The sequence below is a fragment of the Perognathus longimembris genome, chromosome 15 (assembly GCF_023159225.1).
Source record: "Perognathus longimembris pacificus isolate PPM17 chromosome 15, ASM2315922v1, whole genome shotgun sequence".
Classification (NCBI taxonomy): domain Eukaryota; kingdom Metazoa; phylum Chordata; class Mammalia; order Rodentia; family Heteromyidae; genus Perognathus; species Perognathus longimembris.
In genome coordinates, this window is record NC_063175.1 from 37,862,096 (window position 1) to 37,884,695 (window position 22,600).

At 39.4% G+C, this 22,600-nt stretch overlaps 1 protein-coding gene across 5 annotated transcripts in view; it reads left to right on the top strand.

Moving 5' to 3' along the window:
* The window catches only part of Setbp1 (SET binding protein 1), a 349,334-nt gene extending 327,082 nt beyond the window's left edge, over positions 1 to 22,252 (top strand). For all 5 annotated transcript variants that reach the window (XM_048363215.1, XM_048363219.1, XM_048363220.1 and 2 more), the window contains one exon: positions 16,926 to 22,252. In XM_048363215.1, coding sequence (XP_048219172.1) covers positions 16,926 to 17,545 — 620 coding nt within the window. In that variant the 3' untranslated portion in view covers positions 17,546 to 22,252. The remainder of the gene's footprint in view (positions 1 to 16,925) is intronic.
* Positions 22,253 to 22,600: the final 348 nt, after the last annotated feature.

The following is a 22,600-nucleotide window of genomic DNA, read 5'->3' on the forward strand; positions in this document are numbered from 1 at the left end:
TTTTCAGCATGCGCTACAAAGACTAGAGATTGAGGGACTTTTACTATACTTTAATTATTTTGCATGTGATAGTTCTGCATTGTGGCTTGAAATGTAATTTCCCTAAGCAGTAACCATTCTCTGTTTAGATTGCCTCATCTAATGAATATGGGGCATCCTATGAAATCCTAGGTTCTTAGGATCTACGAAAAAAAAAATAATAGAAGTAAAAAACAAAAGTAAATTCACTCCTGAACAATTCACAATCATAGTTTGGTGCCAAGAACCTTGTGTAGTGCTGGGTACATTCTCAATAAACATGTCTGGGCTGAGTTTAATCATTTTTCTCTCCAGAACTGAGATTTTTTTTTTTTTTGAAAGGCAGAAGGTTTAATGACAGGTTTGAAAGTGCTGCATCGGTAAGAAGTTTAACTCAATTTATCTTCTCTGAATGCTTCATGCAGATTACATTCCCAACCACCTCTTGCTACAGTCCGACCCTCTTAAAAATAGAGTAATGATAATAATACATTTTATCTTCTTCTCAGTGATAGTATCATTCACACCTCCATTGAAGCCCAGTGGGAGGTTTGGCTGTGAGGCACCAGACTCAGAGGGAGTCAGGTGCGATTATTGTAATGAGGGCTCCACACTCTGTGAAATGCAGAAAAGAAAACCTCCCCTATGAGAAGTGATTTCTATTAAGATACTCGTTTTATATCAAATATTCAAGCTCTTCTTTATAAATGGGAGACAGTGAGAAGGGACTCTTCCAGGGGCAGATTTTATGCAGCACAGAAGGAAAGGGCACAAATATTTCATGACCAGTTCGGAGATGAACGTGCAGTGGCTGCCTTGTTCCTTGGCTTTTCTATTTCCACAAGTCTAATTAGATTGTTGGTTTCATGATGGTGAGATAATTTAGTGGCAACTGAAAGCAACTATGTTAATGAGAAGGGAACCTAGTGCATTGGGTTTGCTGTAATTAATGGAGAGTTTTTGAAAAACTTCCCTGTTCCAGTGAAGTTGGCATAGTGAGCCCAGCTGTTGAGGCAGGGGTAAAGTCTTTCTTGCTCATTGCTGCAGAGACAGCCTCGGGCAATGTGGAAGGACTGTGTAATGACAGTCATTAGGAATGATTCTGAGTGGTCAAGGCAGGCTATAGTCAAGTCTAAGAGAGCAATCTAAGAGAGCAAAGTATCTTAGAGAGAAGAAGGCAAGGTGAAAGAACAGATCAGGGATTATGAGATAGGTTTGACAGAGAGACAGACAGATATAGAGAGACAGAGACAAAGAGACAAGGGAGACTGGGAGCTGGAGACAGAAAAAGTGTTTTGCCAATCACTTTATGTTGCAGGGGAAAAAAAACTTGAAGACATTATAAACATTGTTCAACTGGGAGTTAGGAAAGCTGGGTTCTTTCTGCCACCACACTGAGATTAAACAGAAATTGGAATTGGAATTCAAGGATGGAGTTATTTTGAAATCCTCATTATAGTAAGTAATGCAGTTCTTTTAAACACATTCCATTACGTAAGTCACTGTATCTGTCTGAGACTTTTGACTCCCAGGGTCCCCATCAGTTAAATGGAAAAAATTTGTATTGGCAAGAAGGAAATGAAAGAGTAAGTGACAACAACCATCACATATTCCTAACTTAATATACATGTGCTTTTTGGGCCTTCTCATGTCAACATGAAATCATGTTACATCATGTGAACTGTGCTGTCAAGAGTTACTTGTGTTGTAGCTCATTCATAACATCATAACCTATCCTTCATCCTCACTTCCTTTTCCAATTATTCTTACCTGAATCCAAGCTCCTTACCATTGTTTGAGAGAATCAGGTGTTACATCAAGCTCAACCTAACTCAAATGTCTATAAGTATAGATATGATTATTTTTGCCAAGTTGCCCATTCTTTTGCCAGTTCTGGGCTTTGAGCTCCGTGTTTTGGGCTTGCTAGACAGGTGCTTACTACTTGAGCCATGCCTTCCCTTTTGGCTCTGGTTATTTTTACAATCGAATCTTGCTTTTTTCTCAGGCTACCCTGGACTTCTATTCCCCTATTGACATTTTCCACCTTTACTGTTGAGATGGATTTCACAAACTTATTTTTTTTTTTAAAGATCTTTCTTTTTCTTTATTTATTTTTTTTTTCTCAAATTTTTATTTTCAAACTGACGTACAGAGAGGTTACAGTATCATACGTTGGGCATTGGATACATTTCTTGTACTGTTTGTTGCCTTGTCCCTCATGCCCCCCTCCCTCCCCCCCTTTCCCTCCCCCCCGCCCAGTTGTTCAGTTCACTTACACCAAACAGTTTTGCAAGTATTGCTTTTGAAGTTATTTCTCTTTTTTTACCCTGTGTCTCTCGAATTTGGTATTCCCTTTGAATTTCCTACTTCCAATACCAGTAACCACGGTTTCCAATATACTCAGATAAGATTACAGAGATAGTGTAGGTACAAACATAGGAGGGTGATACAAAACATCATCAATAATAGAAACTACACATATACATAGGACGTTGAAAGTAGTTATAACTGTGATATATCACTTGTTTCCATATCATGGAGTTCATTTCACTTAGCATCATCTTATGTGTTCCTAAGGGTATAGCTATTGGGCCTTGTGATGCTCTGCTATGGCTTGCCTAAACCTGTACTAATTATTCCCAATAAGGGAGGCCATAGAGTCCATGTTTCTTTGGGTCTGGCTCACTTCACTTAGTATAACTTTTTCCAAGTCCTTCCATTTCCTTACAAATGGAACAATGTCATTCTTTCTGATAGAGGCATAAAATTCCATTGTGTAAATGTACCACATTTTCCTGATCCATTCATCTATGGAGGGGCATCTGGGTCACAAACTTATTTTTGCCCCTGCTGGCATGGAACCCACATCCTCCTTATCTCAGCCTCCCATGTAGCCTGAATTGCAGGCATGAGACACTGATGCCCGGAAAATTATCAATTTTGAAAACAAGATCATAAGACTTTGTAATGAGATAGGGAATAATTGTGGACTAGTCTGTATACCACACAAAGTTCTGTTGGTTGTCTCACAGAAAACAGGCATACAATTACTTCTTGTCTTGGAGGAAGTTTGTGCTTTACTTGAGAAGATCTGACTCTAAAATATCAGGTGACCAAATAATATTTTCAACTAAAGGAGTTCTGAGGACAGTAAGATAGTTCTGGAGAAAGAAGACTTGAGGGACATAGACAATATCTACAGGAATAAGTTTGTACCATTTCTGAGATAGCCGCCCTTCATTCTATTTTGTATCCATTTACTTACTTTTATCTGTGCTGTTGGAAATAACGATAGATGAGGCTGGAAGACAAGTTTGGAGTCAGAATATGAAACACCTGGAATTCTAGAGTAAGGCCTGGTGACCATTCTGGAGGGTAGGGACAACAAAATGACAGCTATGGGTGAATAGGTGTTTGCAGTTGTGTTTTGGCTGGCTTACAGAGGGTTATATACTTTTTAATTACTTAGCAATTTTAAACATAATTATCAGATTTTCTGGCTTTTTGTGACTCAGACCCTCTGGTCCCTTCGGGCTAAGATTTCTACCTGGTTGGAGTAAGATTACATGTACCCCTTTAGATGAAATATATTCTCTTGATTTTAATATGTCCCACACCCTTTCCACCATCATTTTTCATCATAATCTTGCCCAGCTTCCCTCAATGTGATTGACTGTCCCTCTTCTAAAATGCTTGGGACCAGAAGTCATTGCATTTGGATTTTTTTTAAATTTGGAATAATTGCATATCTATGATGAAGTACCTAGGTCCTTGCAAGGAGCCATTGAAAGCATGTAAACTCAATTAAAACAATGTGCAGGAACACTTAATCTAACAGACATAACATGCATAATCTGGTGCAACATTTCCTGTTATTTAATTATGGAATTCAGGGCTTGGGAAAGTCTTTGGAGGTTGTGAAATTCGGAGAACTTTGCTACGTTGATACAGTCAGTCCATAGTAGAGAATTGAAAGGGAAAGCTGGGTTTTCATATTCTGGGTCTTCTTATTCTGTATTTAGCTTCCTGTCTTCTTCGCCTTCCTAAGGAAATGCAGCATGCAGCGTGCAACTGGCTTTGAATCCTTGAGCAGTAAATCCTTGCTTGAATTGTTGAGTTTCTGATTTCTAAGATGTGTGCCCTTAGGACAATCACTTCACATGTGAGGTCTGTGTTGTCAACTCTATACAATAGGAATGTTAAGGTTCTTCAAGAGTTGCTGCTGTGTGTGAGATATGCCAATGTGTACTGCAGGTTCTCCAAAACAACATTATCTCTTCCCTCTTCCTCTTAGTCTCTTTTGGGGACATGAATGATGCATTCTGCTTACCTTGTATGGTCTAAGCCATGAGACAAAATATACATGTGACAGAAATAATCACTGGGTAAATGAATGAAAGCCACTCACAGCTCTATTAGCAAAGAGAGAAAAAGCCCACTTTAATCTCTCTTCCCAGCTCAAATAAACTAAAATGTATCTATTCCTTCCATGTCCATTGGAAATCAGCCTATTAGTCCATGTAATGAAGTCTCCTTTTGAAAGGGACACAGGAAAGAACTCAGCTGCTTCCCACAACACTATAGTTCCTTGATATTTTTTCTTAAAATTAATAAATATTAAGTGGCCTATGTAAGATAGGAAATATGAATGGGCAGTACCAATCAACAGTTTCAAAGGTAGACAATAAAAGACACTGATGGAGGGAACTAAAACTATGACGTGGCACCTGGAGATGTGCTACCTATAGCCAAGGTTTGCACCAGAAAGAAACAAAAAGACAGGACTCAGAGCAAAAGAGAAGAAACTATTAACACTCAGCAGAGCAGGAGGTCCAGACCTGCCTCCTGAGCCGTATTCCTGGGGAGCTGGGTAGAGGTTTGTTGCTCACAAGCATTCTCCCAAGCGATCCCCTTGTCCTCCAATGCCTAGAGATACCTTACAAGGATTTTCTTTATTTTGAAATCCACTTTTGGCATGCCTATATACCCACAATCCTGGTCTTTGTCTTATGTAAACTGCCAGAGTTCAGTGATTTGGGCTTTACATATGGAAAGTTCATTTTGTTGTGTAATTAATGGGAAGCAGACTTTGGAAGCTGGTGATCCAGGCCCTTATTTATATGAGAACATATGTCTATGTTTTGTTTATGACTCACTCTCTTACTCCATGCATTGTAACTTGGATTTGTTTACACTAACTTTTCCTAGAATTCGGGCTGCGTGGTATAAGAGCCAATAATTTATGGTCTCGAAAAAGGAAAAAAATGATGAATGAGCTTTTTCCTCTCAGATTGTCAAATGTTAAATTGAAGAAAAAGAATTTGCTGCATTGAGTTGGTGCAAGCTTGTGTTTGAAAAAAGAAGTTAACTCAGTAACTATTAGTAGAGTGCTCAGAAAATGAATGTATATACACTTGCCAAGAAAACATATGACCTCTCCCCACAATGCACCTTTGTAATTTGGACCCAAATGCTCAGCAGTGAAAAGACCATTCATGGTAAAGGCAAGCAGTATGTTAGGACATGGAGATGCACAGAAAACTCTGTACCTTCTGTTTTTCCTGAGACCCTAAAACTGCTCTAAAAAGTCCTTTCAAGTGCACATTTTCCGTGTGTGTGTGTGTGTGTGTGTGTGTGTGTGTGTGTATGTAGTATGTGTATATGACTTAAGTGGGGGTGTGAGAGTGTATGTGTGTGTGTGTATGCATGTGCATGTGCACACACATATGTATGTGCCCCAGTCCTGGGCTTTGAACTCTAGGTCTGGGCACTGTTCCTAATGTCTTTTTCATTCAAGGCTAGCAATCTACCACTGGAGTTATAGCACCACTTCCAGCTTTTTCTGTGATTAACTGGAGATCAGAGTCTCACTGACTTTCCTGCCATGCAGGCTTAGAACTGCAATCTTTGGATCTCAGCCATCTGAGTAGCTAGGATTACATATGTGAGCCACAGGCACCCAGCCTGCTTTAAGTTTTATTGTGTTAGACAGAGGACATACATGTATATGTATTCCTTTAGTTAGGAAACCCATAGTTCCATTAACCCTCATCATTAAATGTTTAAGCTGGTTTTCTTAGTGGCTTACAATAAATTATAAACTCTATGTGTGTGTGTGTGTGTGTGTGTGTGTGTGTGTGTGTGTGTGTGTAGTTGCACAAAGAGGTTTCAATTCAACTTGTCAGTTTTTGAGTACTATGCATCCTGATCACCCCTTCCATCATTCTTCCCCATCCCTCCCAAACCCAAGTCCTAAATTTGTTTGTGCTACCTACTATTCCATGCTCTTTGCAATAGCTTGACTCCAAGCAATGAATGAACAGCAAATAGCTAAAATATGTGAAAACCCAATTTAATGTGAGGTGAAGGTCTTTCAAAAAGTCCTTGCATGTCTTTACAACATAGACGATAAATTCCACTTTAAGTCATATTACTTAGTGTGATTTTAAAATTCAGGACATTCAGCTGAGTTGAGTGCTAGTTATAGGGGAAGAAGGACAGAATTCAGTGTCCAGTCCAAATGGGGCCTCATCGATAACATTTGTTCCAACAATGAATAAAGAGAATCGGAACAGGTTCCTTAGGAACATGCAATGTGAGAATAAGAATAAACATAAATTAATCCCATAATCTGATCACAAGACTAAGAGAAATGCTATCAGGAAGGAACAAGCAATCTCTATAAATTTTCCTAAAGAGAGAGCAGAAAGATAAACATTGCAATAGAAGATCAGGGACATCTTTTATAAAGAGGCCTTAATGGGAGTTTTAAAGAGTAGACAGGATGTATGAAGATGTAAGGTATTAATAAAAAAAAGTTTAAGACTGAATTTTAAACCATTCAGTGGAAATTTGGATGCAACAGAACCATTCCAGCTATTATTTATTTTGTAATCTTTCTTTTTTCCTTACTAGTGCAGGATTCTTGCCTCTGGATAAAAGAAAAATGCAAGACTTTTCTCCCTGTCCAGCAGCAGATGCAGTATTCTTTCTGACACTGACAGAATTAATAGAATTGGACACACATCTGTGGGCAATGTAAAGTTATTGTTTCTGGGGTTCATCCATCATCTATTAAGGGGACAGACATGATACAGCAATGAGAATAATTGCTTGCCATTTTTTATGAAGAGCACAAGTATACTTTATTGTGTAAATTGATGTTATTTTCTTTAAAAGCTTCAATAAAGAGGAAAGCCAGTAATATGCAATGGAGTGGCTTGAACCAAGCCCTGAAGGAATTAAAGTCACTAACTCTGAACATATCCAAACCCTTTGAAAGTTCCTTTTAAAAAATTCCAAGTACTCTTTGAGAAAACACAGTGAAGAGTTTTCAAATCTTTCACAGTAGACTAGAACTTTACAGATTTAAATGAAAGACTTGGCATTTACATGCTGAAAACAATTCTATAGTGGCAGTGACCAGTCTTGTTGGTAGTGTTGTATATGAAAGTATTTATGGGTAAAACTGTTGAGTATTCACTTAATATGAGCTAATACTGTGGTGGTGTTCAAAAGCATGCATTTTAGTGCAACCTTTATTAGTGTAACCATGTACTTTACAATATAGAAGTAAATTAACATTATATATAATTATTATATGTATACATATATGTATATCTACACAAACACACACATATGAATTTAAAATGAGCTTTGGAAGACATTAAAATCTCCAGAAAGTTGTGACTGAAATGGCATACAGTCTAGAATTCACTGCATAGAAAACACAAAATTCTTTACCTAGAGGATATCTACTAGAACAAAGAAAACTTGGAAGAATATGCCTTTGACAGACTATATTCAGAAATAATGATCCTTTAAAGAAATTAAGAGACTTGTTTAGAAATACAGCAGAAAGGATAACAAGACTAGAAGCTTTAACAAGATTAGAACCTATAATCCCTTCTACTCACAGTCAAAAGCTGAAGGATTACAAGTTTGCGTCCAACTCGAGTTTGGTAGTGAGATCTTAGCTCACAGAACAGAAACAAAATGGCTGGGGTTAAAGATCAAACAGTAGAACATTTGCCTACCACACATAAGACCACGGGATAAAGCTCCAGCACCACCACATATTGTAAAAGAAAAGACAGTAGCACTTCATTCCTCTAGTGATCAACATCTTTAATATCATGTTACCAGCAAAGAGACAAAAGTATCACATATACAACTGTTATCACTATGGCCACAAAAGAAACAGAACATAAGTATCTATCATGGCATAGGATTCTTGGAGTTTCAGCATGTTCAAAAAGGATTTATTTTATCTAAGCATACATATTTAAGTTTGGTAGAAATTCTGCTAAATTCACTATGTGATTCTTTATTTCTCCTGTATTGCTCTTTTAAAACTTCAAAGAAAAGAACAAAAGCCTCTCACAACCAGGTAAGAGCATGCTTATGTGATAGAGAATTATATAAAGGATGGCAGTTATGGTTAAGGAAAAAGCTATACCAGATTTGAGAGTAAAGAAAAGAAAATATAATCTTTTGAGAGGTGTGCTCACCCCTAACTGGGTGGCAAGCTTTCCTTCTGTGAGATTTCACAGATGTAGCTCAAATTTTCTGACATTAACTCTATTTCTGTCCAGCCTGCTGTGTTGTGCAGTCAGCATGCTAGGGGTTGATTTACATTGCAACAAATAGAAGCCCAAGTTGATTGAAGAAGTCGGGCAAAATAGCTCTCCTGTTCCTCAGTTTACATGTGCCACCACTTCCAATTGGTTTCTTAAGAAAAGCCTACGAACCAACTATGACCCTAACAATTCTCACTCCCAGAGAAGTTCCTTGACCTAAAGGATGCTTCTAGTGATCTAGGCTGGGCATTCCCAGGAAAATTAACACAGCAACCACACCGATGTACACAGCATATGTTGGAAACTATAATCTTTTTAGTTTGTGCTTGTATCATTATGCAGTATATGGGTGAATGTGTACCCAATACTTGTTAGAGGATTATGTAGTATCTTATTTTTTAATCTCTGAGCTTTTTCCTTCACACCTCTCCCCCTCCTCCAGTTTGCCTCCCCCACAATTTGTATGATGTGTGTGTGTGTGTGTGTGTGTGTGTGTGTCTTACCAAGTTACTCCTGCCTCTATGTGTCAAATCCACAGGTGATTTATTACCTGAGCCCTAGACTCATGAGTGATTAGCAGTATGCTGCCATAGTCATACAACGCAAGGATTCTGAAGACCTAGTAACCAGGACTTAAGAATTGCCTAACAAAATAAAGCATGTCAGCCTCAACATTCATTCTAGAATCTTTCCACTGGTAAAGGGGTTCTGAGTGCCATGGAAATGCTTGCAATTCAATTAGTGATGTCCTAGGGAACTTGAAGATTCCTCTTAATCCAGGCTTGGTCTCTAGGAGTTTACCTTCTAAACAATCCATCAGGAACTCTCAGCCAAGCCTTTACTTTGGGGCAGGAACTAAGCTCTTTGTTTTGAGGGGCATGAAGAGCCACACATGTCTATGTGTGTTCAAGAAGCTTTATTGTGGGCTGGGGATATAGCCTAGTGGCAAGAGTGCCTGCCTCGTATACATGAGGCCCTAGGTTCGGTTCCCCAGCACCACATATACAGAAAACGGCCAGAAGCGGCGCTGTGGCTCAAGTGGCAGAGTGCTAGCCTTGAGCGGGAAGAAGCCAGGGACAGTGCTCAGGCCCTGAGTCCAAGGCCCAGGACTGGCCAAAAAAAAAAAAAAAAAAGAAGCTTTATTGCTTTTTAACTAGACAGTGTGGCTCAAGCCTGTACTCCTAGCAACTTAAAAAGCGAGAAAGAAGAGGATTGCAGTTCAATGCCAGCTCCCAAAAAAGTTCCCAAGATTAGTCATCCCATTTAAATACATTTCTAAAATATTTTAACATAAGTTTTAAAGAAATGATATAATCCCTCAACAAATAAGTGGTATCAACAGACTTTAATTTTTATCAAATTTGTTATGTTAATGAGACTGTCTTGCTATTATCAAAATATTATTCCAATTTTATGCTTTTAATAATGTTTAAGGGCAGAAACATGATTATGATTTTTGAGTTTGCATTCCTTTTGTTCTTCATTTAAAAAGTTTTTATTCTTTTCCTCTTTCTTGTTATGATGGTTTGGGGGACATATTAATTCTACAAACACATTTCATTGTGATAGTCCCATACATGTAAATAATATACTTTGATTAAAGTTACCCCTCTATTACTCTATCTTATTCTCCTCTTCACCGATGTCTTGGATTTTTTTTAACATTTATGATAAAGTAATTTAAAGGTATGAATCTGAACTGTGTTTATTTTCTATTTTTTTTAGTCTATTTTGGTTAAAAAGACATTATATATAGCTAAAGCTCCAATCACATATCAATTAGAAAAGGTTTGTATTAAAATTTAGCCAACTATATTTTTAAACTAATAATTAGATGTGATTAAATCAGAAGGCATTGCACTTTTTTTTTTCAGTGTTGGAGTGTGACTTCATGGCAGCCTCACCCTCTACCATTTGGGTCATGCCTCAGTTTTATTTTGTTTTATTTTTCATTTGATTTATTTTTATATAGGATTGTGCAGTTTTGCCCAGGTGGACTTTAAAACCTTGATCCTCCTATCTCTACCTCTAGAGTACCTAAGACTACAGAAATGTGCCACCAAACTTGGCCATGCTTTTGATTTTTAAATTTGTAGATTGCGTTTATAACGTATACTCAGTAATGAAATTACAAAGCAATAGAAATATCTCCAGTCAATTACCAAAAAGGCTCTACTCGGAAAAATCTGAAAACAGAGTTGTGGCTTAAGTGGTAGAGTGCTAGCCTTGAGCATAGAGACTCAGGCACAATGCCCATACCCTGAGTTCAAGCCCCAGGACCAGCCCCCACATTATGGCATCAGAGATAAGACAGTTCCTCACAGTAACCACTCAAGAGGAAGCTGTTATTTGAATAACCAACCACTCACTGGGCTTTAAACAAGCTGGGCACATTCTCAAGGAGACCTCCAAGTATATTAAGACAACTTTGAGAAGCAGAATATCATGTCAAGGGGCTGGGAATATGGCCTAGTGGCAAGAGTGCTTGCCTTGTATACATGAAGTCCTGGGTTTGATTCCTTGGCACTACATATATAGAAAATGGCCCAAGTGGTAGAGTGCTAGCCTTGAGCAACAAGAAGCGAGGAACAGTGCTCAGGCCCTGAGTCCAAGGCCCAGGACTGGCAAAAAAAAAAAAAAAAAAAAGTATCATGTCAAGGAGAATCCCTCACATCTGCTAACTTTTAATTCTAAATTGCTGCTCTACAGATAAAGAGGACTTACCTTATATCCAGCAGCCATTCGGATGTTCTCCGCCTTGCAAGGACCCTATCAGTAAAGGAAACTTGTTATTTTTTTCAAAAGAGCTTTTAAGGCTAGGACTGTAGGAAGGTCATTTAAATGCTCAAGATGGAGGGAAAAGTTTACATGTCAAGGCAGGTTGCCTCATACTTCCCTTCAAAAAATAAAAAGCCTCATTCAGAGTCAAATCCAAGCACAAAATACACACACACACACACACACACACACACACACACACAAAAGCACACGCACACGCACACACACTTTGCATTGAGAACATGAGGCAATTGAATTCCCTTGAGCTTGTAGTTGCTGACCACATATAATGTACCTGATCATGAGTGTCAATGATTCCTAGGCTGAAAATGTAGAAAAAGAGGAAGTGGCCTTTGCCTGCAAAGAACTTCCTAACACATCAGTATACAAGGTCACACCCACTACAGCTCTCTGTCTTGAGACCAATGGTGTTCCAGCTCTCCCTACCTTAGAAAGCAACTCAATTTCTGGCAAAATCTTGTAAAATTAGCATCTGTCTTACACATGTGTAAAACACAGTCTCCTGACAGTAGCACCAATTTCTTAAAAGCCATCTCAATAGCTAAACATGGTTAGCCTTTGGCTTAGCTCACAGTGGCTATGCTTATTTATTTATATCTTTTTCTCTATCCAGTTCATGTGTATATGTTTGTATATATGAGTACAAAAAGCCCATTCTTTATCATTAACAATGTGGGTCAGATCTGTGAAATGCTGATGAGGCTATGATCTGATAATAGGAATGAAAAGGCCTTCTAGATCTTAACCAAAACCACATCAGCCATTTGCATAGCAACTTTAAGGGTTTTGAAGGTGTTTTCTATTGCAGAGGTATGAAGTCACGAGTCTGCATTTTGCTTGGGTCACTCATAATTCTTCTTTAAGCCTAACAAAGAGCAGGCAGCATATAGGACAGTTATAGGAAGGAGAGCAAATGTGGAATCAATCCTGCAGCCCAGAAATCACTACCCAATAATGAAACAATTTTAAGAGAAAAAAAATCTGTAAAGATTTAGAGAGATAGCAAAATCCTAAGCAATAAGGAGAACAAGCTGTGAATATCAAATCCTGCTATGCCCAAAGTCTTCCAGCCCTCATACTAGTATTTAATAAATATTTTAGAAATAAGTGTAGCTGCCTCACATTTTGGGAAAGCAGTGGCTAAGAATGTAGGGAAAAGAATCTAGCAATCTTTGAGTCCAGAAGTGAGCTCGGAGTGAATCTAATTCCATCTATCCAATGTAAGAGATGAAGGGAGACCAAGAGGCATGAAAGACTCATCCTGCCCACCTCCCCACAAGGAATACTCTTTTATTATGCACACCCTGCTATTATTCACACACAAGGATAATGATTCTCAGGTGAATGTTTGGATAATAAGCATAAGAACAAAATATAATTCAGATGTTCAGTGGACGTGAAAAAAGAAAACCAATCATTATAATGTATGAAAGGAAGGGAGATGCTAAGTTATAACACTGTCAGTGAACATTTGTGACCTCTACTTACTGTTTGTCACAGTTGAAATACATACTCCCACACTGTTGGGCCACGAGGGAGCCCAGCAATCGTTGTGCGCTCTCTAGGGAAGTTATGGGTACATGCTCTCCATTAAGGATGTCTCCTATTCTTCCAAAATTTTGTAGGTGAGATAAATCCCCAAGAGGGTTAAAAACAGAATTCTCTCCAGTCCTGAGATTCTGGGAAATACTGTTTTGCCACTTATCATTCATAACTTTCAAACCTTGTATCATTGAAGTGGTTAAGCATTTTCTCCCAAATGTTAAACATACTCTACCACAGTAGGTAGATGGGTGACTTTTCTGTTAGTACCTCTTCCTACTTCCCCTTTGCCTTGCTATTTTGAAACCCAACTAGTTACCACATGATTTCACCCATAAGTGCTTCAATATGCATTTCTAAAAGCTGCTGAAAAATAAGATGACCACAATGCAATCGTGACTAAGAAAATTTACCATGATTACAAATGCCCAGGAAGTGTTCAAATTTAAATTTATTTCATGATCTCTTTTAACCCTTTGTTTAAATTAGCATTCAAATAAAGTCATCCTACTTCTTAAGACTTTTAAATGTATAGTTTCTCCCCCTCATTCACCTGAAATATGTGTGTATACATATGTATGTATTTTTTGAGACACCATGTTGTTTAACTACAAGTCCCTACATTTTCCACTTTGTTGTCTGAAGCCCTTTGTGTGGTCTATATTTCAAGGTATTCTTGCTTATCCTTCCCTCTAAATTTTGAGTTGGTTCACTCTAGATCTTTGCCACCTATAAAGTAGCCTCTTTGGGAAAGGGGACTACTACAATTAAGTATTAACTCTGTCAATCACACTAATCACCTTTTAAGTGCTCAGTGGACATGTGTGGCTAGTGGCTACCATATGGAATGGTGCAGATAAAGAACATTTTCACATTCCAGAAAGTCTGGCTGTGTAGACTGTCCTCTTAAAGTTTAGTAAAGTTCTATAAAGTCATTTTGGAGGAAGCCCTTGTGAATTCTTTGCTTCCTGTTATTAGTGAGTAAAGAGGCTCTTTTGAGGTGAGGTTGCTGGGGACTGAACCTGTACACCCTCAACTAATAATTTTTACCCCATCAGTGCCCAAGGTGATTATATCCCTTTATGCTTTCACAACAATCCTAGTTCCTCACACCAAGGCCAACATTACATGGTTTCAGATTTAACTTTTACCATTTATATATCCACAAATATGAAATGAAATGAAAATAAAAATACAAGCATGTAAAGAGAAAGGAGAGCAAATATATAGCTCAATCAATAGTAAAAGAGAGAGAGATCTCAATATTAAAACATAAGGAATGTTGGTCCACACCTGTAATCCTGAGACAAAAGTATGGTGAGTTCAAAGCTACATGCTCTACATAATGAGTATGCGATTATCACTGTTGTTTTTTTTAAAATCTTTTGATATCTTATTGGTTATATCCATTGGTTATATTTGCCTCCAAAAGGTTCCTGGAGTATTCAATCCAACTTTCCTTGGTTAATAGTGTCAACTCATTTATTTACATCAGGCTTTCATGCTATAGTGTATGTTAGCAAAATTATTTAGTTTCTGCTTGGCATTTTGTATTATATGTTACATAGCATTTTCTTTCTTGGTAAATATTATAAACAAAAGGGAAAGTAGAACTGCAAATGGAGCCCTTATTTTAAATAATACCAGAAGTTTCTTGGCTGTAGTTTTCTTTTGTTTGTGAATGACACAAAATAACCCCTTATTTCTAAAGAGACGCCTGCTAACTCTTAGTATCACAATATTTGCAACAGTCACTTTCAAAATCCAAACTAGATCACTTTTAAGGGTTGTACTCTGAGGCAGCAATGATTAGTCTGATTTGTCAGCGCGGAAACAACCTTTAAATCCTGCCCAGGAAGGAGGCACCATGCTAGGCCCTTTTAGAGACACAAAGCCAGACCAGAATCAGTGCCTGCGTCTGAGAACTGATCATTGAACAAGCTTTTCTTTCTTTTTTTTTTTTTTTACAAGACTTAACTACAAAAGTTTTATTTTTATAGTCAGAAGCTCACTCTGGCTTTGTTCTATTTTGATCTTTATAACTTATTTTAAAGATCACTTGGTAGTTATTCATTGCTCAGTCAGTCTAGCTGACCTTTGGCCAAAAGCTGTAGCAGTTTGACCCGGCCTATGGAACTCAGCGCTTCCCACTCCATGAAGCTAGTGGCATAAATAACTTCAAATAAAACCTTCCTGGAGGTCTGTGATGGCCACAGCATGAGGGAGAAGTGAGGCGACAGGGGAAAGAATGAAGTGGGAGTACCCAAGAATGAGTGAGAGTGGTATCCAAGTTTTAAGCTTTTTTTATTTTTTTACTTCTTTCCCTTAAGGGTATTTATTCTGTTTCTCTACTGGTATATGAATAAAATAATAGAAGGGCACAATAAGCCAAGAGGCTGAGATGAATTACACCCCCTTTTGACATAGGTCTTTCACCCAGGCTTGCTTCTTCCAGGTTAAACCTTTAGGGCAAATCACAGCAACAAAGAATTCAGCGAGAACGTAATTGATAAGTTTGTTTAGTGATAGCCAGAAGAGTGAAGGAGGGGCAGTGTGTCCAAGTGTGCACTCACATTTGTGTGTGTGTCTGTTTGCACACATCCATGGGTATGTATACATGTGCCTGCTTGCACACAATAAAAAGAGAAAGAATGAGCTAAAGGGCAAAAGGCTGGCTATGTCTTGAAGCCATTCACACTTTATGGTGTCTGAACTTCAAAACGAAGCAGCTCTGAAGGCTATTTAGTAGCACAGTACAGGACTTCCTGAGAAGTTGGGCTCATAAAATAGAGGCGCATCTGGCCACCAGCACATGAAAAGAGCTCTTTGCAAACAACAGTTCAGCAGGGGGAGGGTAAGTGATTCAGAAACACCTGGCAGATATTTCCCTGGAGGTTCCCAGAATGAACTGGTTGGGAAAGAGTTGGTTAATTGGACATCACCAGGCAACCTGACATGGGAAAGACTGTGCCATCCCAACACGAGTGTTCAGGAAATCATTCCCCCCTTGTGGATGGATGAGGGTTCACACAGAAACAGTTTGGTGACATATTCTAAATCAGGGAAGTATCTCATTTGTAAGACATCACTAGTGTATTTTGTGTGACCAGACCGTGGGCTGTGGAGGGCTATGGGTGATTTTATTCATCCAACATCCGCACAAAAAAAGAGAAAGCATGGGCTGGGGATATGGCCTAGTGGCAAGAGTGCTTGCCTTGTATACATGAGGCCCTGGGTTCAATTCCCCAGCACCACATATGCAGAAAATGACCAGAAGTGGCGCTGTGGCTCAAGTGGCAGAGTGCTAGCCTTGAGCAAAAAGAAGCCAGGGACAGTGCTCAGGCCCTGAGTCCAAGCCCCAGGACTAGCCAAAAAAAAAAGAGAGAGAGAGAGAGAGAGAGAGAGAAAGCATAATTAAATGTGAAAAGAGTTGGCTAAAATAGTAAATCAGTAGTAAGAAAAATAAAGAAGAACTGTATATTGTTCTGCTGTTGCTCCTGTCAGTCAAGGTCAAGTGCCAGTTTTCATGTCCCTAAAGTAGTAGAATGACTGTTTCTTATAACTCTGAGAACTGAAATAATGCAAAAGGCAAAAAGAAATGTGTTGCACCTGTAACAGAATCAAAACCCTGTTTATGTTTGCTGTTTTCAAATTGAATAAAGAGGAAACCCATTAAAAAAAAAAAGCCAAGAACTGAGTAACTTCCAAAGCATCTGTATTTCCTTACTAGTGCAAATGAATTGTACAAGGGGCTCCATGCATGGGTATAATGTCCTCTGATCAAATTTACCTCCTTGATTACTTTTTCTCATAACACCATTTTGCAGGGCTGGGGATCCAACCCAGGGGTGTGGGTCCTAACCATTGAGCGTCATTCTCAGCCTTAATGCTTCTTATAGCTCGACATAACATCTCTTTAGGGTAAGAACCCCATGTTTTGATGGCCTGAAGCCAGGTGCTCAGTTTCTTTTCTCTTGCCCTCTGCAGCCAGCTCCTCCCTGAAGAAGCGATTCAAGCGGCGGGAGATTGAAGCCATCCAGTGCGAAGTGAGGAAGATGTGCAACTACACCAAGATACTGTCCACCAAGAAGAACCTGGACCACGTGAACAAGATCCTGAAGGCCAAGCGGCTGCAGAGACAATCAAAGACAGGCAACAACTTTGTCAAGAAGAGGCGAGGGCGTCCCCGGAAGCAGCCCACCCAGTTCGATGAGGACTCCAGAGACCAAATGCCAGTGCTGGAAAAATGCATCGACCTGCCCAGCAAAAGGGGCCAAAAGCCTAGCCTGAGCCCACTTGTACTGGAGCCAGCCACCAGCCAGGACACCATTATGGCAACCATTGAGGCCGTCATCCACATGGCCCGAGAGGCACCGCCTCTGCCCCCGCCCCCACCTCCCCCACTGCCTCCACCCCCACCCCCACCCCCGCCCCCTCCTCTGCCCAAGACCCCTCGAGGTGGGAAGAGGAAACATAAACCTCAGCCTCCCGGGCAGCCTCCACAGCAGCCCCCGCCTCCATCGCAGCAGCCCCTTCCCCAGGAAGAGGAGGTGAAGGCCAAAAGGCCCAGGAAATCCCGAGGGAGCGAGAGTGATGTCCTTGCCTAGGGCAAGTCTGGACCTCTGCACCCGAGGGCAAGGGATTGACTGATGCCTTGGAAGTGCAGTGCGCAGGAGCGGGGGCAGATTCCCCCACTGCAGGGACACAGGCTGCCTTTCCTTCTAGAAGCTGGGCAGGCAGGATTGGATCAGATGAGGGGGTTGAACCATCCATGGATTGAGGGGGGGGGTGGGCATCTTGGGATTGCACTGGGCAGTTCTCAACTTAAGTGTGGCTGGATTCTCTGCAGGAAGCAGAAGACCCCACCCAGAAGCAGGAAGCTGGTGCCCCTGCCAGCCTCTCTGAGCCCCTCACATCCAAGATGTCCCCTTGATTCTGAGTTCGTTTGCTGCCCAGGAAAATGCAAAGGGAAAAACACCCTCCATTAGGAAACATTCCACGGGGAGAAAGCTGCAGACTTGTCCACGGGCTTCTTTATAACCCACTTTCACTTCATTGGGTTTTGTTTTGTTCCTATTTCTTTTTGCTTTCAATCTCTGCTAGGCTTTGGGGCACTGAAGTCATCCTCAAGGTGAATCTTTCCGTTAACAATACAGTTTCTCAGATGGAATCACGCAATCAAGTGGTGGGCTCCTAGCGACAGGCGACCTCAAACCTGCATTCACATTCTTCCATAGGCCTCCTCTAGTTCACACATGCTGAATTTGACATCTTCTGTTCCTGCTTTTCCTTTGTCCACTGTACTTCCCCGTGCGCTTTTCCTTAACTCACTGCCCTTTTCTCGGTACGTGTTTAAATAATGTAAATCTCACTTGTGTTGTAAAGTTCACCCTTAGCGTGCTATCCCAAGGAACATGGCTTTGAATTCCAATCATTGTGAAACAGATACTCAGTATTGACAGAGCCCTTTTAATAAGGGACTCACAGCAGCCGAGGGATATGTTGACCCAAGTCGTCAACCAGGTTATTTTTATGCTGAAAACATATCAGTAGAAAATAGGCAGGAAAAAAATAATTTTAATACCCCCACAGAAAATGGAATAACTGTCAAGTGACCAAAAATTAAAAGCCCCAACCCAACAGAAGAAAATTGTCTAGCAATGCCCTAGTATGTGATTTTTTTCATACAAAGCTGTCATAGATTGTTGAGAAACAAACAAAAAGACAATAGAAGTCCATTATATCTTGCTGATTATTTCTTAAAAACAAAAGGGAGTAAGTGTTCTTATCTAAAAAAATTAAAAACAAACAAAAAAAGTTCAAAGGGTATTACCACTCCAATTGTATCAAGCCACCTTGGACCAAGTATCCAAATTGTGGTTGCCTTAATACACTAAAACATTTTTGTACATAATGTAATTATAAATCTATCAGTCTGCATGGATGCAAACTGTGTGTGACAAATTGTCTTTTAAATGGTCAATTTCAACTGTACATTTCTCATCCAAGTTGTACACTAGCCATTGGTTTAGCGTGGACAGATATTCTATTACCCACAGCCCACGTAAAACATGTTGTTAAGAAGACGCTGAATGAATTTAAAGTTATCCCATTCCCATAGATGTTTGTTTTTTTTAAGTCATATAAGTATGCTCAATTTCCTCCCTTAACTCTTCCCCTTACATTTCCTAAGACATCAGAAATACCTGGAATAGTAGATTATAGACCAAGGGACACAGACAGAGTGAAATTTTCTAACGGGAATTAGAATATCTGCTTTACCTCCAAATTAAAAGTTTCTTTACAGGAAATTGAGACCATTTGGAAATCGAGTTATCACTTCACAATGCAATATTATTTCCTTAGAGAGAAAGGGGTCTTCGATGTGAACAGAAAAGGATGGGGTATCTATGGGAATAAATTTCAAAATCCCAAGTTCATATGCTTGCAAGCATCTCTGCTGTGTGATGTTTGAAATCACCTAAGAGTCATCCCACAAAGCACCGTTGTCTCTGTGTTCTTCATACCATTTGCTGCCCACCAGGTCAGCCGCACATATCCTAGAGATATATGTAGGTTTAAAAGATTGTACTTTAAAGCTTATATCCTAGATACTCAGTTTGTGACCCAGGTTGACCTATGGCATTTCACACAAGTTGAACACAAAATCTAACCGCCATTTTCAATCTGTCATTTTCAAGCCCTGTCTGAGCTGATCCGAAGCCGCTGGAGAGGAAGGTTTAAATTAGCCTCTCTCACCCTGCCATTGCTAAGAAAGAGCAACCATTTTCATTCCAATTAAGCCATAAAGAGGTTTCTCTTCCTGTTGGATTTGGAAACTCATTTCCTTCATTTCTTTTCTTTTGCCCTTTGTCCTTCCTGTGTCATACAGGCTCCCAACACCATTCTGTAAATGGACAAAATCTTCTTGTGGAACAGTAATCCAGAGCTAGGAAAATTCAGAAGAAAACCCCAAGTTTAATTGGCACTACCCTCAAATAAGTAAGGAACTCCAGATAACTTTGGAATATACTAGAATTTCCAAGGCAACCAAAGATATTGCTGGAGAGATACAGTGGAGGGAATTGCACCTCACTCACGGACAGGGGTCTCTTCCACACGGGAGGCCCTGAGAATATTTTTGGCAAATTACAGAGGACCAAAACTGAGTTATGTTAAATAGGGCCTTGTAGGTGGGAGCAAGTCCAGTCACTCTTAACTATCACCCCATGACTCCATGTTACATTGCTTTTGTTTTTCCTTCTGTCTCTCCTGAACTTGACTCACCTCATGAGTGTACTTTCTTCCTCATTCTCTGACTACCTTCTTTTCTTAACCTCTCCTTAACCTGCCCAGGCTCCCCATGGGCAAATCAAGTTTTACATTTAGGTAGCTGCAGAACCAGGAAGAGAACCTAGCTCTTTCAATCTAGAATTTGGAGGTCTTTACTCACACAACATTGCCTTTCGCCACCCAAGACTGCCTTGTGGTGCTGCATTTTTATTTTGAGAGGAGGTCATTTGAGATGCACAAGACTAAACATTTGCAATGTGGAAATATTTTGTATTAAGAAACAACCACTGGCTTTTATTTCCTTTTCTTATTCTGAAATACTCACCTTCATTATGCAAGAATGAACCCACCTATAGTATAAGAAGTTTTATTAAGGATGAGAAGATGATGAAATCTAGACTGGAAAGTTCCTTAAAGGTACTGATGAATCTTTAATTCACTGTACTAAGGGGCTACTAGTTTATTAATCCCTCATCGCAAATGAAAGGAGTTGAAATTTTATTTCCTGAAGTAACCCAGGTCTGGCTACAACCCAAGGAAGAAAGGTCAAATGAAAGGAGAGAATGTAGGGTTGCTTTATGACTTGGCAAGTCTAGGACTCGGCAGCCAATAGCAGCCCAGGGAAGGTGACAAAGGACTGAAAGAAAATTACTGTGACTTGGCTACTGTCTGGAATGGAAAGCCATGTTCAGTGGCAGCCAGAATTTGTGTTCTGCACATTGCTGGGTCTATAAATACGATAAGCAAGTGGTGACAGAATTATAGTATAAGGTGATGTATTACATGGAGATCATAAAGGATTTGGTATTAGGACTTAAGTAGAAGAAAATCCCACGCCTAGCTTATTACCCAACAATATTTAGATAATGAGCTTTTGAAGACTATTTTTCCCCTATCACTAAGAAGATTTACCTGGGAACTGTCTAAAGTCTATCCATACATTTCCAAAGCCTTTAAATGCCAACCGTAGTGTGGAGAGAGGGTGGCAGGAGCTGAAATGCCTCAAAAGCCATTTAAGTGTTACGTCGCGGGATTTTTCAGTCCTACTCATTATGTAAAAGTAGATAAATCTAGACATTTTCCCTCAACACTACCCTATCGTATCACAATGGTCCAAATGCCAGAGCATAGAGATAATGTCATCACAGTGCCTAGAAACTCAAACTGTAATATACCGTAGCATTTTCTTGGTGTTTCTTAAAAGTTTCTTTCCACAATACAAGGCTCCGTCTGCCTCTTGTTTCTTGGAGAGTTCACCCCACTGAGGAGTCTGCCATCCCTATTGGATGCAGTCACTTGGGGAACAGTCTTAGAAGCACATATCAACCAAGGAAGAAACTTCCTGGATACCTAATGCCCACTTGCCCAGGTATAATAAACACTACAGGGGGGGAAATTGCAATGAGCTGCCAGCTGATCAACTGGGAAAGGCAGTTCCACCCTAGATTGGTGTCTTTCTCTTTCTTCCTTTTTTAAAAAAAAATCTATTTCTTAAATAATAATAAATGCACATGATGTGTTAAATATGTACATATATATTTCAAAAAATGGGGCACAAGATTGTCTTACAAGTCGTGCTGGCTAATTTTTAGTTTGTATTCATAAGTGGTTTTTAAAAGCCTTTTTTAAAGTGTAATTTGCATGTTCTACTTTGATTGTATGTAAACATATTTTAGAACAAAAAATGTATTTGTATTTTATTGAATATAGAGGCAAGAAAATTGTACATTGTTTGAAATGTTCTTTTTGTAACAGTTTTTATTCATAAAGCATTTTTGTACATTTAAAATGAACATGGACTTGCTGTCACTTGAGGCGTAGCTACACCTGGCATGCTTTACTGTCATGCTCCTCATGGTATTAGATGTTGGGTTTTAAACATTTTTTTCTAAAAGAAAGCTCAGTCCTTTTTGCTACCAGATCAGGTTAGCACAGTATAGAGCACTTAACTATTAAAAAAAAGTTAATCCTATTCATATGTTATTCATTGTGTGAAATTAAAGACATTCAATTCAGTCTAACATGAGTCGTGAATTCTTTTGTTTGCTTTTCCATCTGGTTCACATGGCTAAACATTTTAATAGCATTTGGGGGTCTTTGCTCGCACCAACTGGATACAGAATCATTGACAAAATCTAGCCAAACTTCTCTGTCTTTTGTGTGATGTAAGGAAGGACATGGTGGGCAAGAAAGTCTCATTTGGTGCATTTCTGTTGAGAGAATGTTACTTTGCACATGTATCCAGGGCTGTCTTAGAACTGATAGACTTCTGGCTTGGTATGGACTGAAGACCCATCTTATCCTCCATATTTAGAAGCATACATGCACAGAGATTGCATTGTCTAAATATTTCATGAGGTCATTTTTCT